This window comes from Leopardus geoffroyi, chromosome X, assembly GCF_018350155.1.
Source record: "Leopardus geoffroyi isolate Oge1 chromosome X, O.geoffroyi_Oge1_pat1.0, whole genome shotgun sequence".
NCBI lineage: Eukaryota > Metazoa > Chordata > Mammalia > Carnivora > Felidae > Leopardus > Leopardus geoffroyi.
The window spans coordinates 38,658,277-38,676,527 of record NC_059343.1 but is presented as its reverse complement, the minus strand read 5'-3'; the positions used below and the strand labels follow the sequence as shown (position 1 = coordinate 38,676,527).

The 18,251-nt window shown below is 47.3% G+C and overlaps 1 protein-coding gene across 3 annotated transcripts in view; it reads left to right on the top strand.

The window, feature by feature from the left end:
• LOC123594622 (norrin cystine knot growth factor NDP) overlaps positions 1 to 11,647 on the top strand; it is a 54,724-nt gene extending 43,077 nt beyond the window's left edge. For 2 of the 3 annotated variants that reach the window (XM_045471468.1, XM_045471470.1), the window contains exon 3: positions 10,350 to 11,647. In XM_045471468.1, the coding sequence (XP_045327424.1) occupies positions 10,350 to 10,577 (228 nt within the window). In that variant the 3' untranslated portion in view covers positions 10,578 to 11,647. Of the gene's footprint in view, positions 1 to 3,428; positions 3,590 to 10,349 lie in introns of those variants that run through there. The other variant, XM_045471469.1, reaches the window with a different exon arrangement.
• The last annotated feature ends 6,604 nt before the right edge of the window (positions 11,648 to 18,251 follow it).

Genomic DNA, 18,251 nt, shown 5'->3' with positions numbered 1-18,251 from the left:
TTTGGACCTTTGTCAGTAAAGCCGCCTAATTGACCATGTGCACACCCAGGCAGCTTCTCTCCTTTCAGGCTGCTCAAAGTCCATAGGAAAGGCCGGAAGATTCTCCCAAGGAAATTGTTGCTAAGCACGGGGGAGAGAGGTGTGTTTCGTCCCTGGCTGTGAAATTCACGAGCAGTAGTGTTCTTTATCGACAAAGAAAAGTAGAGTAGAGGCGCCTGGGTGGCTCAGTCGGTTAGGCATCTGACTCTTGATCTCGGCTCAGGTCATGTTCTCACGGTTCGTGGGTTCGAGCCCCACATCGGGCTCTGCGCTGACAGCGCGGAGCTTGCTTGGGATGCTCCCTCTCACTCTCTTTCTGCCCTTCCCCTGTTCTCTCTCTCTCTCTCTCTCTCTTTCAAAATAAATAAACTTTAAAAAAGTGGAATCTACAGGTTATCAAAACTCCTTCTACTTTCACTGGCAGTAAAGAGGAAACAGAGGCAAGAAATGTGGTTGAGCAGCAAATCGTACTTCTCAGGGAGACTCTTCAAAGCCATGCCTGATGACATAGCTGCTCACCGGCCTCGTGGCCCAAACCTTTCTCCACCTGCCACGTTTACGTTAAGATGATTTCAAAAGATAAGTGGCAATTTGATCATTTATCATTCTTACGTGGATTATCCAAATCATTCTTGTCTGGAGTAGGTTGTATGCTCATTTGTGGAGGCAACCTGTGCGGGTAATGTCTCAGTGTTGGGACGAGGCGTGAGAAGGAGTACCATGCTTCAAAGGCCACCAACAGTGGCCGGCCACCTGGACCACCCAGAAGGGAGGCACATAGTAGTGAAGAACAGACTCAGACTGAAAAATGTCACGACCGTCACTGCCCCCAGTCACATGAATGAAATGTGCCCACATTTGGTAAATAGGAATCCTTTTAGCCCAACCTCAGAGATTTTCACTGCAGTCCTGAGACCAAAACCGCTTAAGCATTCTCATATGGCAAGTATTTTTTAAATTACCAGTATAATTAAGAAGTTTGGGTAATATCAACCATGAGAATTAAGACCATATAAGTTAATGTCCCTACCCTCCATTTAAGAACATTATGACTTCTGTCTGCCTTTAAAATTTCCATCACTTCTCTGATTACACCTCGATGATAATGGCTTGTTTTAGTTTGGGGGAATCAGAATTTGAGTTAAATCATTTTACCCATTATATTAATAAGATCTAGGACTGTGGGAAAAATAGAGAGACTTTCCACTTCAAAACTTTCTGGCTCTCATTTGTAGTTATAGAACTAAAAAAAAAAAAAAAAAGGAGTAAACAGATAAACTTACATTTTTGCAAGATTGCAACCCCTTCTTAGGGGGAAAAAAATCTAAAGCAAATTGAGGGAAAAAAGTCGGGACATGTTTTTACAACTGTGATTGCTCAAAGACTGTGGGCCTCAGCAATTATTAGCTTCTCCTCCACTAATATTTGAAAGAAGAGATGCCGTGAACTTGAGCCCCACACACTCATGGTGCTGCATCACGATTCCCAGACACAAACTTTGGCCCACCTTTGTTCACGTCTGTTTCTTCCAGAATGCCACGACAAATAGCACAAACTTGTGATAGTAGCAGAAATGTTTGTAGTTCTGTGGGAACGATCTGTTTCCAAACATCCCAAACTATGTCAGATATAGCAATATTTTTATGTAAATGGTGCTCGTAATTATAAACCTTTCTTTCTCGGCCTTAAAATATGCCTGGCAGAATCTGAACCACCCAGACCTTTTCTGGATTAGATTTGCTCTATGTGTCCAGGAACAAAAACTGGTTTTCATTTTTATTTTATTTTATTTTATTTTATTTCTTTGGTTTTCATTTTTATTTTTATTTATTTTTTTTTTTAATTTTTTTTTTCAACGTTTATTTATTTTTGGGACAGAGAGAGACAGAGCATGAACGGGGGAGGGGCAGAGAGAGAGGGAGACACAGAATCGGAAACAGGCTCCAGGCTCTGACCCATCAGCCCAGAGCCCGACGCGGGGCTCGAACTCCCGGACCGCGAGATCGTGACCTGGCTGAAGTCGGACGCTTAACCGACTGCGCCACCCAGGCGCCCCTGGTTTTCATTTTTAAATATTCTATAATTCTTGACTCTCACAGACTCAGGCTGGTCTTCTTTTTAATGGGTCTCGTTAACGAAACTGTTCGTCTTGACAGACTCGGGATAAAACTGTTAGCCTGTGTTTAGAAAACAGGCACCAAGGGTTTTTACAGTGGAGGAGACCAGGCTAGATCTTTCCTCTCTGTGAAAAGCATCCCTCCACATGCTGTTCAAAGACTGTTATTTACTAGACACATGTCTACCGTTGGCCTGTCGCTTGTTAATACTTCCTGACTTACATTTATCCCACTGTCTGGCCTTGGGAAGACAGGTGAACGGGAGAGTGCGAGCCAGGCTTAGGGGAGGGAGAGCATCTCATAATATATGATCTAATCATTGCCAGCAAACCCATGTTCGAAGGCATTACCGATCCCATTTTACCGGTAGGGAAAACTGAAACCCTAAAAAAATACTCAGGGGCGCCTGGGTGGCTCAGTCGGTTACGCGTCCGACTTCGACTCAGGTCATGATCTCACGGTGCGTGGGTTCCAGTCCCGCGTCGGGCTCTGTGCAGACAGCTCGGAGCCTGGAGCCTGCTTCTGATTCTGTGTCTCCCTCGCTCTCTGCCCCTCCCCTGCTCTCTCTCCTTCTCTCAAAAATCAAATTAAAAAAAAAAATTAAAAAGTGTAAAAACGTATTCAGCATAGATTCCTCGTTTAGTCCAAGAGTGAGAGTGTCTGTTTCAGATCATTTCTTTCAACCGCTGGGATCTTCATGTTGGAAAATTGCAAGTAGAATGGAGAAGCCACTTTTTAAAAAAAATTTTTTGGGGGCGCCTGGGTGGCGCAGTCGGTTAAGCGTCCGACTTCAGCCAGGTCACGATCTCGCGGTCCGTGAGTTCGAGCCCCACGTCGGGCTCTGGGCTGATGGCTCAGAGCCTGGAGCCTGTTTCCGATTCTGTGTCTCCCTCTCTCTCTGCCCCTCCCCCGTTCATGCTCTGTCTCTCTCTGTCCCAAAAATAAATAAACGTTGAAAAAAAAAATTAAAAAAAAAAAATAAATAAATAAAAAATTTTTAACGCTTATTTATTTTTGAGACAGATAGAGACGGAGCATGAACAGGGGAGGGTCCGAGAGAGAGGGAGACACAGAATCTGAAACAGGCTCCCAGCTCTGAGCTGTCAGCACAGAGCCCGACGTGGGGCTCAAACTCACGCACCGCGAGATCATGACCTGAGCTGAAGTTGGATGCTTAATCGACTGAGCCACCCAGGCGTCCCTGGAGAAGCCACTATTTCGAAGTCCAGGCTCAGCTTCGGATCCACGGGAGATAGTGATTTCTACTCAGCAATGTTTCTAGAAAATAGGAAGAATAGTGGGAGTCTTCCATGAGCCTATCTGATCCCCCTTGCCCTGAGTTCCAGAGGCCTGGCGCCCATCGCCTAGCAGTTCAGGAAAGGGCCGTGATGGAGTCTGGCAGAGAAGACTGGCCACCGTGGTCCACCAGGGAGGTCAGTGTGGCCACAGATTAAGATGTGCCTGCTAGTTTTCGGGGGTGACACTTCCTACGACTGGGTACAAAGGATCCTGGGAGTGGCAGGTTCACTGACAGTCTTCCCTGAAATTCTGAGTGCGTAAAGGCTCTAGAGTGAACGGGCAGAAGGTCAGTGGTTAGTGGAATCTTGAAGGGAGTTGAGGCATCTCAGACTTTGAAGTGAGAGGGAGCCGGTTTCCTATTCCAGCTCCACAGTGCGCCCAATGGGTGACTTTGGGAGAAGTGAAGTAATTCTTGGGTGCCTCGACTTGTTCCCACATAAACTGGAGCCAGTGCCGCCTATCTGAAGGTGGGGTGTGGATGGGCATGGGTGATGGTGTTTGCCAAACACGCGGCACGGTGTCGGGCATATCATAGACGTTAAGAAACGATGTTATGATCTCGATGATGAAGTTATGAACCGGACAGGTGTTCAGACTCACTTTTCTATTTCAGTCACCACTAAGACCTCAATAACGGTTGGGATCTCAGATAGCCTTAAAGGATTAGGAAAACGAACCTCATTGGGGTTCTGGTTTAGCACAGAAACCTGGCGGGGGTGGGGGGAGCGTGCTGAAAAGCAACGTAAGCGTAAGCCATCATGCTGGCTGCTAAGAGTGGGGATAAAAGCAGAAGAGAGGCAGATCCCGCTGTCTGACCTCCCTTCCCAGGTGAGTGGAGGAGGGCGGGGCCTGTTCTGGATTCGAGCCAGGGTGGGGTTTTCAGGAACCGAGGCTGGAAGGCAACCTGGGAGGGGAGGCCTGTGAAGTCGGAGCTGGGAGATGGTGGCCCCGCGGGGACATGGGACCAGGGCAGATGGCTGTCTGAACTCAAGGGCCACAGGCGCAGCAGCCGAGGAGAAGGACAGTTCAGGGGATAAAGCCTGGGAAAATTCCCAGAGGTAAAGGGGCCTGGCAGGCCAAGGGTTACGCCTTGGGATTCGGAGGGAGCTGTTAGGATCTCTCTCCCAGTGCCGCCCAGGAAGCTCATACTGTGGTAGAAGACATAGGGAGAGTCCGGAATATTGAACTTATAACACAATCACACAATCAACTCTTGGAGAGATAGGACTTCTTTTTTTTTCTTATTTTGTATTTTTAATGTCTATTATTATTTGTGTGTGTGTGTGTGTGTGTGTGAGAGAGAGAGAGAGAGAGAGAGAGAGAGAGAGAGAATGAGCGGGGGAGGGGCAGAGAGAGAGGGAGACACAGAATCTGAAGTGGGCACCAGGCTCCGAGCTGTCAGCACAGAGCCTGTCGCAGGGCTCGAACTCACAGACCGTGAGATCATGACCTGAGCCGAAGTCGGACACTTAACCGACTGAGCCACCCAGACACCCCAGGACTTGTTTTGGGTTTTTTTTTGTTGTTTTTTTTTTAAGGAATGATTTTATCCTGAATGCCCACTACGTACAGGCACCGTGGCCGGTACTGGAGGCACAAAAATCAGGGGAAAAAGAAGACAGCATTTTTTACAGTCGTAATGCTTTTAAGTAAATGGGGTATAGAGGGAAGGGCAATGCTCTGTGTGCAAAGATTTCGCAACTGTTTCAGCTGTGACCAGAGTGAAGGGGACCAGATCCCATCATTCCCCATGCTGCTTCATTCCTCTGGTTGCAATTTTGCTGACACCCTCAGCCGGGCACGGACCCTTTGGAGGTTGACCTGGGTGCCTGGAGATGAGCTGAATAGTCATTTATTGAGGGTGCCCGGGAGGGCAGAAATGGGTCTCCAGGAGGTGCCAGGGAATAAGGGGTATGTCGTGTTCACTGCTGAGAAAAAAGGCAAAAAAAGAAAAAGAAAAAAAAATAGTTTCTCACTTAACTGAGGCAAAATAGCCAAAATCCGGTTTTAGCATAGGATGTTTTGTGTGCAAGGTCTTTTTTTTTTTTTAAGTTTATTTAGTTATTGAGAGAGAGGGCAGGATAGGGGCAGAGAGAGAGGAGAGAGAGAATCCCAAGCAGGAGCTGCACTGTTGGTACAAAACCTGATGCAGGGCTCGAACTCACGAACTGTGAGACCTGATCAGGACCTGAGCCAAGATCGAGAGTCGGACGCTTAACCGACTGAGCCACCCAGGCTCCCCATCTGTGGGCAAAGTATTTATTCTGCATCTTTATTCTGAAACCGATGAAGACACCTTGTCAGTCATGGCCTGAGCCAGGAATTCACAGGGGTTCCACATGACAGACGAGGAAAGTGGCTTTGGTAACGGTAAGAATCTTTCAACAAGGAGCGATGAAAACCATCTGTGGTTGGGTTTTCGCTCACTCAGAAGATAGGTGTATACAGCAGGAGAGGACCCAACTGCCCAAGATGTACGGGCAAGTCTCCGGGTGCAATCCTTGGTCTCGACCCAGGAATCACAGCAGGCTGTAACCCTCACGATGTAGCCTGAACTTGCCCATGACCACCTGGAGCAACTCGCTGAGGTTGACAGGGGCTTGACAGGCTGACTGTCATGGTTAGGACGGAGGGCTCAGCAATGAAACTGTCTCTGTTCAGCATTCTGACCCTCTGTTATACAGCTATGTGATTTCAGGCCAGTGACTTATCCTCTGCCTTTTCAGTGCTTCATTTGTAAAATGGGGAAGGCTTAGCTTTTGAGATGGCTGTTAAGAATGAGATTGCACATGACGGGCTTGGCACAGAGCCTGGAGCCTGCTAAATGTTCAATACGTGTTATATATCGTCATCATTACTGTTCTGTTATTATTACCCGAGGGCCTTGCATTCCCCTTAGCCCCAGCCCACGGAAATCAGATGACAACAGGAAGGAGCCCACAGCTCTGTTGGTATTAGAAGGAGCTGGCCACATCCAGCGGGAGCCAAGTGACTCTAAGGTTGGGGGGCTCCCAAGGGACCGCTGGAGAAGTCGCCTAGCTTCCCGGAATCAGGCCACTTGTCTGGGGAACATAAGACAGCAAACATTAAACTGGACCCAAAGCAGATAATGTGTGTCTGTCACCCTCCTGAGCTGTGAGACGTCAACAGAAGGTCAATGAGCACCAACCAACTGTTGAAGCTTCTCCTTTAATGGTGGAGCCCCGTGCGGGTTCGCTGGCAAAACGAGGTCGTTTCCTGACTTCGCAAAGGAGTCGTGTGGATGCCCTTTGTTAGGAGCAGTTGAGTGCACAGTGAAGAGTCTTCCCATGTTAGTAAGACACGGCCAAGTCCCCCAGGCACGAGGGGGGTGCATCTGACCCGCAAACTGGATTTTGGCGGGTGAACTGATGTTTGAAGGTGGTGAAGGTTTGTTGAACCGAAGGGTGAGTGGGTTAAGGAGTTCGACACTGTGTGGTGTGGTACCATCCAAGGAATTTCTGGGAGTCCCCGGAAGTCCCCCAATCGCCGGACGATGGAACCGGGGGAGGGTCTTGGTAGCGGAGGGGATATTATTTAGGAGGGCACTTTCACCATTCAGCTCTGCGTAAGCTCGGAGGTGGTGATGCTATCTCCCAAGAAGTTCATAAGAAAAAGGGCAGACTCCTATGCTTTTGATTGGGTTAGGGCTCCCAGAATCAGGTCAAAGTAGATGAGAGAAGGGTGGGAGCTGGCTCATGCTTCAGGGAAACATTTTGCTATGATTTAGACCGGGGTGGGGGGGTGGGGAGGTTGGTTTTGGACAGACCCGGGTTTGATTCCAGCTCTGCCTTTCACCAGATATGTGAGTCTGGGCAAGTTACTTAAACTCTCTAAAGCCTCGGTTTCCTCATCTATAATAATACTACAGATAATAATCGTACCCCAGCAGCGGAATGTTATGAGGAGTAAATGAGATTGTAAGTGTTGTAAGCACTCAGTAAATGTTAGCTGCCATTATTATTATTGGGTAAATGACTGCTATCTAGTGGCCCATCTAGTGTGGAACCTGTCAGACTCTCCCCCTTTGCTACTCAAAGCATGGACGTTCAGCAGTACCGACATCAACCAGAATCCGGCGAGAAACGCAGGCTCTCCGGCCTCGGCCGGAACTACTCAGTCACAATCTGCGTTTTAGCAAGATCCCCAGCTGATTGACATGCCCATTATAGTTTGAGAAGCTTTGGCCTGGAAGAGGTGAGAAGATCCTCGTGAAAGTCATAAAACAGGCGAGGCACGGCCGAGAGCGAGCCTGGAAAAGCAGACGTTTATCCCTTCCGTCCCGTAACGACACTCGTTTCTCGATCTTCCCTTCCAAGCTCCCGGCTGTACCCCTCCAATGCACATTCACAAAACAAAGCTAGCCTTTTATAGCATTTCCAGCGTTGTGATGGGATCTATATACTGGAAATCTCCCAGAGGGGAGATTTGCACGTGTGTGTCGAGACCATGAAGGGCCCCGATAATTCTTTCATAGTGTCTTCTTCGAGGAGAGGGCATCTGAACGTGGCAATGGAGGACAGTCGGGATTTCATTAAGCAGAGCTAGGAGGAAAGGGCATTCCTGAGAGACGAAAGACACAAGCGAAGGCAAGAGGCAGGGAAATTCAGGGCGGTTCCCTGAACTCCTAACTGATTAGGCTTGATCAGAACAGGGAGTGGGTGATGACAATGAGAACAGTTTTAAGTAAGAGTGGAAAGATGTGACATCCGGGTCACAGAGGATCTTAATACCCTTTCAGGATCTGGGGTTTTATTCTGAAGGCTGGAGGCAGCCACCGAATGCGTTTATGGCACATGTCTGTGCGTTCTCCTTGCGCAAAAATCCAGCTGCGGAGAGAGGGGGATCCATTGGAGGTGGTCTCGGGGTCTTTTCAGCGCTGGGGTTCTTGTCCTTCAGAAAGAGCCGAAGGTGGAGCTTGAGACCCTTGAACACGTTTAGTGAAATCACGGTAGTGCTTCTACCAATGGCCCAACGTCGCTGACTTGGTCGTTTTATGGACAGTGTTAATTGCATGGTCATCCAAGGTCTACATTCAGTTCACCTGCATTTGCATCATTCGGGTATGATGCACCGCCATGTCCGTGCCCCTTTGAATTAAATCTGTGGACACGGATTCACTACATTCATCTGGACTGAAATTGGACCTCTGAAGACTTCCGTCTGGGGAGGTGATCTCTGAATATTGCTTAATCTGCCTAGGAGATGACCCGCATTAGAGATGAGCACATTTAGAAGACCTTGGAGGGGCGCCTGGGTGGCGCAGTCGGTTAAGCGTCCGACTTCAGCCAGGTCACGATCTCGCGGTCCGTGAGTTCGAGCCCCGCGTCGGGCTCTGGGCTGATGGCTCGGAGCCTGGAGCCTGTTTCCGATTCTGTGTCTCCCTCTCTCTCTGCCCCTCCCCCGTTCGTGCTCTGTCTCTCTCTGTCCCAAAAATAAAATAAACGTTGAAAAAAAAAAAAAAGAAGACCTTGGAATCCCTCTCATTAGGGGGATGGGGTGGGCACCAGAGACGGGCCGTGTGCTGCTGATTTATGGCATAATCTCTCAAAACCTATTTCAGGTCCTGTCTGTTTTGCCTATCAACGGGCAGGCAGGATGGCACCAACGCTTTCATAAAACCGAGACGGTTTATAGCTGCCATTTCCTCTCCGCCCCTGCGATCTTTCAGAGAAAATAAATCAATAGGTCCTACCCTCCACTTCACCAAGCCCAGCTGGTCGCTTCCTAGCAACTCGTATCCGCTTGCGGGATTCGTCCGAGCATCTTCTTCGACAATGGGGCTGATCGTCTATAGTTACCAGAAGTCATCTTGGATTCCTTTGAGAAAGATGAGCAGGCCATGTCTTTCTTTTAATTCTTCTCTCTTTAATGCTTATTTATTTTTGAGAGAGAAAGAGCGAGTGTGCATGAGTGGGGGAGGGGCAGAGAGAGAGGGACAGAGCAAATCCTAAGCAGGCTCCCCACTGTCAGCTCAGAGCCCGATGCGGGGTTCAAACTCACAAACCATGAGATCGTGACCTGGGCCAAGATCCAGAGTCAGATGCTTAACAGACCGACGCCCCCCCCAGTGCCCCTTCTTTTTTAATTCTTAGTGAATCAAGCTCCCCACCCTACCCTACCCATGTCTGCCACTGCCAGGATCCCGGGATTTATGTACGGGAGACATAAATGAGCTCACTCCGTCCCTGTGAGCTGGATGCTTGTGTCCGTCGTTCGGAGCATAACCTTGGTAGTTTGCATTGGACTCTTAAAGGAGACTTTTTACTAAAGCCAGGGAAAGAGCCACTAGAGAGAACACACAGCCTCTGTTACTTCAGCCCAACCTTTATTGTCACCCTAACCTACCTTTGGAAATGGAGATGGTCAGAATGGTAATTTGTCATAAATGACTCTAAGATTGGGTTGTGCAACTCTCAGGCTCCTTCGGCGTATATAAGCCCAAAAGTGTGATTCCGGGGCCCCAAACGTACGCTGTTTCTGTTTCATTCTCTTGTTTCAAAACATATTTTTTGTAAATGTTTACTTATTTTTGAGAGAGAGAGAGAGAGACAGAGTGCGAGTGGGGGAGGAACAGAGAGAGAGAGGGAGACCCAGAATCTGAATCTGAAACAGGCTCCAGGCTCCGAGCTGTCAGCACAGAGCCCGACGCGGGGCTCGAACTCACAAACCGTGAGATCATGACCCGAGCCGGAGTCGGACGCTCAACCGACTGAGCCACCCAGGCGCCCCTCGCCCGGTGATTCTAATGTGCAAGTGGGGCTGGGAGCTGCTGGTGTCATCCAGCGGGAATTGGCCAAGGGTGTTAGGATGCTGCGGGACCCGGCTGAGGTTTTGGCACCCCCCACAGGGTAACCATTTCCCTTCTCTCCCCAGATGGTGCTTCTGGCCAGGTGCGAGGGGCACTGCAGCCAGGCGTCACGCTCGGAGCCCTTGGTGTCCTTCAGCACTGTCCTCAAGCAGCCCTTCCGCTCCTCCTGTCACTGCTGCCGGCCCCAGACCTCCAAGCTAAAAGCACTGCGGCTGCGCTGCTCCGGGGGCATGAGGCTCACAGCCACCTACCGGTACATCCTCTCCTGTCACTGCGAGGAGTGCGGCTCCTGAGACCGGCCGCTCAGCGGCTTCTGGACGGGACATCCTCCTCCCTCGCCGAGGCAGATCATCCAGCCAGGGAGAAGGACTGGCAAGAAAAGAGTTAAGGAGGAAAAAACCCCCAAAAGATGCAGCAATTCCCACGGGATTCTGCATATTCTAGTAATAAAGACTCTCCATGCTTGTTGACAGAGAGACAGAGAGAGAGAGAGAGAGAGAGAGAGATGCTCTGGGAACTTGGTTTCCATCCCCGTCTCCTTTCCCTGGTACAATTTCTTTCGGTTCCTTTTCAGATTCAGGCATCCCCCACCCCCCCTCCCCCTGCCTTGGCACTGAATGCCGTTTGGGTCTCCAACAATTCAGCGTCAGTCGGGAACGTGGGCCCCCGTGCAAGCGTGGGTCAGGCCGTCACTTGTTGGGTGCGCGTTGGGGGAGCATTCGCCTCGGAAAGCAGGAAAGCGCAACCCTTTCCACGATCCCGCCTGGCTCTCTTTCGCTCCGGTCTTTATCTTGCCATTTGGTCTCAGGTCGCCACCCCTGCTCAAGGTTACCCATTTCAAATTGCAGGCACCGAGCATGTGGATGTGCATAGCCAGGCTCACTCGCAGCCGGCTAACCAACATTAAAATAGCTAACAAACGGATGCTGGAACTCCCGAGAGCGGTAATTATTGTTCCGAAATAACTCCTGGGAAGTAAAGGTGGCATAAGAATTCGTCACCCGAAGGCTCTTGCAGATAAATTACGGTAGAATTTTGAAAGGGAGCAGACTCTTAAAGACCTGCACAAATACGGATCCTGCACTGACTTTGAAAAAGGCATACACGTACTAGTGGCATGGAGAACATACTATACTCATGCATGCAAATTAGACAACTCAAGTATGAATCTATTTGTGGGTGTGCTATAGTTTTAGCCATGTTGCGGACATCATTCTCAACCATCCACTTGTCCATGTGAAGCTTGCTGCCCCGAAGGCAGCCTGACTCATCCTCGGAACATTTGGCTCAAATATGTTTTGGTCCTTGAGACTCAAAATTTGAGTTATTCCCATGTTGTGAAATAAAAAGACAGTATCTTCAAGATTTTGACCGTGTTAGTGTTTTTTTCCTACTAAATATCCTACTATAATGCATGCCCGACGGTGTGTGTGTGTGTGTGTGTGTCTGTGTGGAAGGAGGTCCAGAAAAAGAGAAAGATAGGGTTCTAGAATGCACGGTGAGGACATTTTTTGAAATTTTGTCGTACAAAAGAATTAAATTTAATACCTAAAGTTACAATGGTTATAATCCTTAACTGATTATCCTTAACTATACTCGGGTGATGGAGGCTTAGGGAACTTGGCTTTTAGTTTCAGAAATTAACTTATTGAATCCACATAAAATCTGATGCATTCCGGCTTCTTTGGGCACTATGGAATGAAATAGAAGTCATTTTCTTTAAGTTTATATAGTTATTTTGAGAGAGACAGAGACAGCACCCGCGGAGGAAGGGCAGAGAGAAAGGGAGAGAGAGAGAATCCCAAGCAGGCTCTGCACCATCAGCGTGGAGCCCGACGCAGGACTCGAACTCACCAACTTTGAGATCATGACCTGAGCCAAAATCGAGTCGCTTAACGGACTGAGCCACCCAGGTGCTCCAAAGTCATCTCTTTTTTAATGTCTTCAATTTACTCGGAAAAGAGTAAGTATCCATAAATGAAGTCTGAAGAGCCAGGACGACAAATAATTCACCCACCATGGTTTCTGTGCCCTTGACTGTCCGGGGCCCTAGGTCCGATTATACTCCTGAGCATTATGAGAATTATCGCGGCACTTTAGGCGCCACAACACTACCCCAGACTGGCGACTCAGTTTCCAGGGCCACCTTGACACTGAGCTGTCTTGGTTCACCAGGGATAATGGTGCACCCCACTGTTGGTGCAGCCATCTTGTGAATTGCTTTTCCTTTGTACGCTCTCTGGGCATAGCTTTCGCACCGTTTTCAGAAAGCCAGCAGGGTTGAATTTGTATTTGTGACCTTGGAACAGAATCAAACGAATGCTATTAAACCTTGACCTTGATCTCAACCTTCGTGGTGACAGAGCCAGGCAGTTGACTGATTAGAGGTCTCCTCATTTTGAAGGCAAATGTGAACTGGTAATTTAGACCATTACGTAAAGAGAAATTTTGTCATAAAAAAAGAATTACATTTGATACCTAAAGTTACATGGTTATAATCCTTAACTGACAATGAAAGTATTAGCTGCAGGTCACATTTATAGCTATATTCTTTCATGTTGCTAATCAAAAAGCACAAATAATGCATCTAGCCTTAAAAGATCTCTTCCCGGCTTTGAAAATTCAATTTGCTTTGAGCGTCATATGCCCCCAACTCCAGTTTTTGTTTCCTTACTACCAATTTGGGACTAGAGGGGGCAGTTATGTGACTCATGTTTTCCAAATTCCCCGGAAGCCATTGAAAATATTCCCTTCAAATCCCATTACATAGCCTATTGTCAAAGTTTCCCCCATGGAAATGAGCAGACTATGCTCGAAACACTAGAGAAGCAAAGAACAGTGGCATTGAGAGAGCCATGAAAGACCACCCATCCTCTTCTCTCCCTAAACACGAGCAAATGGAGACCCGCAGAAAGCCAGGAACTCGCCCAGTTGCCCAAAGAGTGAGAGACACAGAGTGAAGTTTAATGGGGCATATCAAGGCTGAGAAAGAGGAAAAAGAATGATATTTTCCCTAAAGACCTCAAAATAGCCCTGGGAACGGAGAGAAGTTGGACATTATTGGATATTGAGTTACTATGGAATTTGTATTATGTCTTTAAAAAATCAAACATATTTAGCCTTGTTTTAATGTCTACCCCTAAGGATTGAGAGAAAACCAAATGAAAACATTGATCAGTTAAAAACATTACCCCTGGAATGCCTGAGAAATGTTCACCCACCTTCCCCATTTGCTATGCATGAATAAAGGGAGATCAAAGTATGTTATGATCTTAGTAGCATACATCTTCAGAATCTGCATGAGAATCCATGACGGTGGAGGGCAAGACTCTGGTAAACCGATTTTATCCTCACCATTTATAAGCATTTATTAATGGTGAGTTAACACCGCCCTGGAAGATAGAGGGGATTATGGACCGAATTGATTTTCTTGAGTTTCCCAGACCAATCTCTTGAGACTTATTCACGTAAGCTTCTGAACTTTCCCCAGAAGCTTAGAATGAAGGACAAATGAGCCCTTCTTGGCCTTAAGGAAATAATGGTTGGTTTTTTTTTTTTTCTAAATTCAAGTGCTTGTTAATCCAGCCAACGCAGTATTTTGTATTAGACAGGGCAGGCGGCATCCACATTATGACTGGGTAACTGAGTACGTTCATTTCTTCCTTGGGACGTTGGAGGAATTAAGGTCCAGACATGCTTTAGGCCACTTCTTCAGGCCCTGCTGAAACAGACACGCTTGAGCAAGAGGGCCAACCGATATGGAGCACCAAATGCACGGGGGTCAGGTGGTTGGGAAGGCTTATATCCGAAAGGCAAGCCATATCCTGCTGATGCTGTCCTCTTCAGGACCCCAGGGCGCGGTCACATCATGGTGGATAGACATGGCCATTCCCTCCAGGAACTGGAACAGTGGAGACGCTCAGATCTGGGAAGAAAGGTCCTGCCCATAGCTGTATCATTCCACGTTGGGAGCAGCGTTTTGCTTAGTAATGCCTGTGTCAATGCACAAACGGGTACCCAGCAACTACTTGCCGAAGGATGGTGTTTCATGGGAGAATGATAATCACATGCCAACAAATCAATACCTTCCTTTTAAGTCTTCACTACGTTAATGAAATGTTTCGGTACGTTCTACCCTAAATCTGTAAGGGCATAGGCCTTTTCTGTAATTCAATTAGGAATGTATAATTCCAGGGGTGCCTGGGTGGCTCTGTCAGTTAAGCATCCAACTCTTGATTTCAGCTCAGGTCAGGATCTCACAGTTAGTGAGTTCGAGCCCTGCGTCGGGCTCAGTGCTGGCATCGTGGAGCCTGCTTCGGATCCTCTCTCTCTCAAAAGTAAATAAGTAAACATTTTTTTAAAAAAAGGAATGTTGGGGCGCCTGGGTGGCTCAGTCGGTTATGCGTCCGACTTCAGCTCAGGTCACGATCTCGCCGTCCGTGAGTTCGAGCCCCGCGTCTGGCTCTGGGCTGACAGCTCAGAGCCTGGAGCCTGTTTCCGATTCTGTGTCTCCCTCTCTCTCTGCCCCTCCCCCATTCATGCTCTGTCTCCCTCTGTCTCAAAAATAAATAAACGTTAAAAAAAAATTTTTTTTTTTTAAAAAAGGAACGTAATTCCAAATTTCTCATTCATTGAAGTCACTCTGTGCCCTCAAATATTAACACCATCTTCTCGCGGGGTAGACAGAATCTTTTCAATCTGGTGACTATGGTGAACATGGACAAACACCAGAGAAGGATTTGTGGCTTCGGCTGTCAATCCCTTCAGGAACTGCCTTAGCTCCGGAGTCACCTTGCCCAAGGGCACGTTCTTCCAAGGGTGGCTCATACCCAGTGACTGATGGGAGTGGGGGTGTAAGAGCCTGGCTATCCTGGCCTGATGAAAGACAGCTCGAGCAGGCGGTCCCGGCTCCAGGGCTGGCCAGCGGGGTTGATGGACGCATGCCAGCTCCATCCGTCTTTGTGTCCAAGCTTGCTTCCCCCGCTTGCTTCCAAGCTTGATCAGGCACCCATCCCTAATCAATACCTGTACCACAAGCACCACCTCAGCTCAGGAACCAAGCCCACAGCAGTAACTTTTACATATTTCATTGGCCTATGAAAGGAGACAAGTGTCTTTAAGCCATCGAGTCTCATTACACACGTGGCCCATCACATGTGGGGTTCAAACCAATGTTCGTGCTCCCTCTGAACGCGTACGTCCAACATATTATGCCAGCGCCTACTACGCGTCCGCTGGAGTGCTAAATGCCAGAGAGATTTGAGGTGAAAAACTCATAGCCTTGCTTTTAATATGTGCCCAAGCTAGAGGGGCCGAGAGGTAACTGTGATAAGTGATAATCCACCAAGTGATGACCTTATGTGCTTGGCTTTGAAGCAGCCATTTCAGGGGCGCCTGGGTGGCTCAGTCGGTTAAGCGTCCAACTTCGGCTCAGGTCATGATCTCACGGTTCATGGGTTCGAGCCCCTCATTGGGTTCACGGCTGTCAGCACAGAGCCTGCTTCAGATCCTCTGTCCCCCTCTCTCTACCCCTCCCCCCCTTTCTCAAAAATAAACATTAAAAAGAAGTAAAAGAGCCATTTTAAAAGTAAGGAGAAACGTGACTTTAGGTGATAACACTAACATTTGTATAGCATTAGCACGTCTGGTTTTCAGAATATCCTTACGGCGTAAGTTAATTATTACAAAAATCTTGCGGGTAAGAAACCGGAAGTTGACGTTTGAACTTAAAGTCTATGCCTTCTTTGCCATTTCCAAACATGCTCTGTTTCTTTTTCCTGAAGCATGTGGACAGAACGAAAAGGAACTCCAAATCCCTTTGTGTCGGAATATACCAGTCCTCGTTAGCAAACGATAACACAACATACACAAAGCACGTAGGACCTTGACCCAATAGAACATCAGAGAATATACTGTCCTTCTATAAGCATCTGGAGAAAAGAAATACATTCCAAATTATATATGAGGCCAAAACTGTGCTTATGATTTTAAAATCCTATCACACTCGGCTGTAATCGTTTTAATAGCTTCAGCGTCCTAGCGCTAGACGAGCATGTTAACTGGAACGTTCTATTTTCAAATTGTTGAGAGTGGGACAGGGCTCCCTAGGACCATCATCATCGTCATCATCAACCTCGAATCACAGCATATAACGAAGCAGACATTGTGATGAGCACTTTCTCTGCTTTATCTCGTTTAATCCTCCCAGACGACCTTGAGGTTAACATCAGCTTTGGTTTTTAATCACTCAGACTTTTCTTTTCGGCATCGCAGAGTTCTTCATTATCTTCAAAATGATCACCAGAACTTGTATTGCCATCATCACTGCAAAGCATATGTGAAGTATTTGTGCGTGCATATGTGCTATGGAAATAAATTTAAAGAGGTGAGTTCTCTCCTTGCCAGAGCTGACATTCTAAACCCTGCTTACGGTTTTAAATAACTGAATTCTTCACAACGCATTCTCTTCTATTTTGGTCTACACCAGCAGTGTGTTTTTCCATAATCTTAGCATCCAATTATGCCCTTTTTTTCGCACTGGGACAATCTCGTTCCCTTTCCCTTATTTGATTCCACGGCACCGTTTGCGATTCACGACTTTTTGGGTACCTGCTGTTGGAAGAGGCCATAAGAAACCATGGTACTAACATCAACACTGAAGAAGCACATGGAAGGCATGTGGTTCACCTCTCTCATTTTATAGAGGTTTTTGATTCTGTGTCTTTTGACTGCCCCACCAGTACTCACGCCTTTGGCCAATGCGATGTTCCCATTTCTTCTTGCCTGACGGCCCCTCACGCACAACACAAAAGCATTCTTCGCTATTGTCCTTGAAACTGACATCCTAAGATTTTGTTTTGACTGTTTGCCCCCTTTCACTGACTAATTCGTAGTGCTCAGCACACATACTGTTGCATGTTGAGAGCATTGGGCACCTGGGTGGCTCAGTCGGTTGAACGTCCAACTTCAGCTCAGGTCATGATCTCGCAGTTTGTGAGTTCAAGCCCCGCACTGGGGTCTGTGCTGGTAGCTCAGAGCCTGGAGCCTGCTTCGGATTCTGTGTCTCCCTCTCTTTCTGCCCCTGCCCTACTCATTCTCTCTCTCTCTCTCTCTCAAAAATAAACAAACATTAAAAAAAAAAAAAAAAAAAAAAAAAAAGAGCATGAACCCTAGGGCCAGACTGCCTAAGTTCACATCTCTGCTCTGCTGTTTCGGAGTCATTTGACTTTCAGGCAAGTTATTTGGCCTTTTTGTGCCTTGGATTCTGCCTCTGTAAGTATGTATAAACTTCAGGGCACTGTTATGAGGATTAAAGCGAGTGAATGGGTGATGTGTAGAAATCTAGAACCTCACCTGACACCAGAAAGCAGTCAGAAGTATCAGCTACCGTTTACTCTACCCATTCATAGTTCAAGCAAGCTGTAACTTCTCAAATATAGCTTCACTGAGGCTGAACATTATGCTTACCCATATTTTTTCCCAGCAAAAAATATGCATTCTTCGGATTTCTTGTTATATGACTCTGCAATAAAAAGTTTTAGGTTTTTTTTTTTTTTTTTTTAAGGTTATAGTACTACATTGATAGAAATAAATCAGAGCTGGCTGCTATTTTATAGCTCAATTTTTAGCCTGGGTATTCTGCCTTAAAATTACATTCACGCTGCCGGCCGAAGATACCTATTAGATCATTTTATTTGCCCTCCTATGTGCCTGAATCAGGCTTCTGTGGAAACAACCAAAGCAATGAAACCTACAAGTTTCTCAGTACCTTTTCTGGGAAATTAATTTACTCCGAAATAAATGTATAGCCTTCTTATCCTCCAATTATCCAATTATTCTCAGAAACACTGTTATTTCTCCCTTTCTCCCTTCGTGTCCCCCGCCTTTCCCCACCCTTTAACAATTCCTCTTACAGGTTCGACCTAACAAGCCTAGTCTGACGTATGGCCTGAGTACTGGCCTGTTGA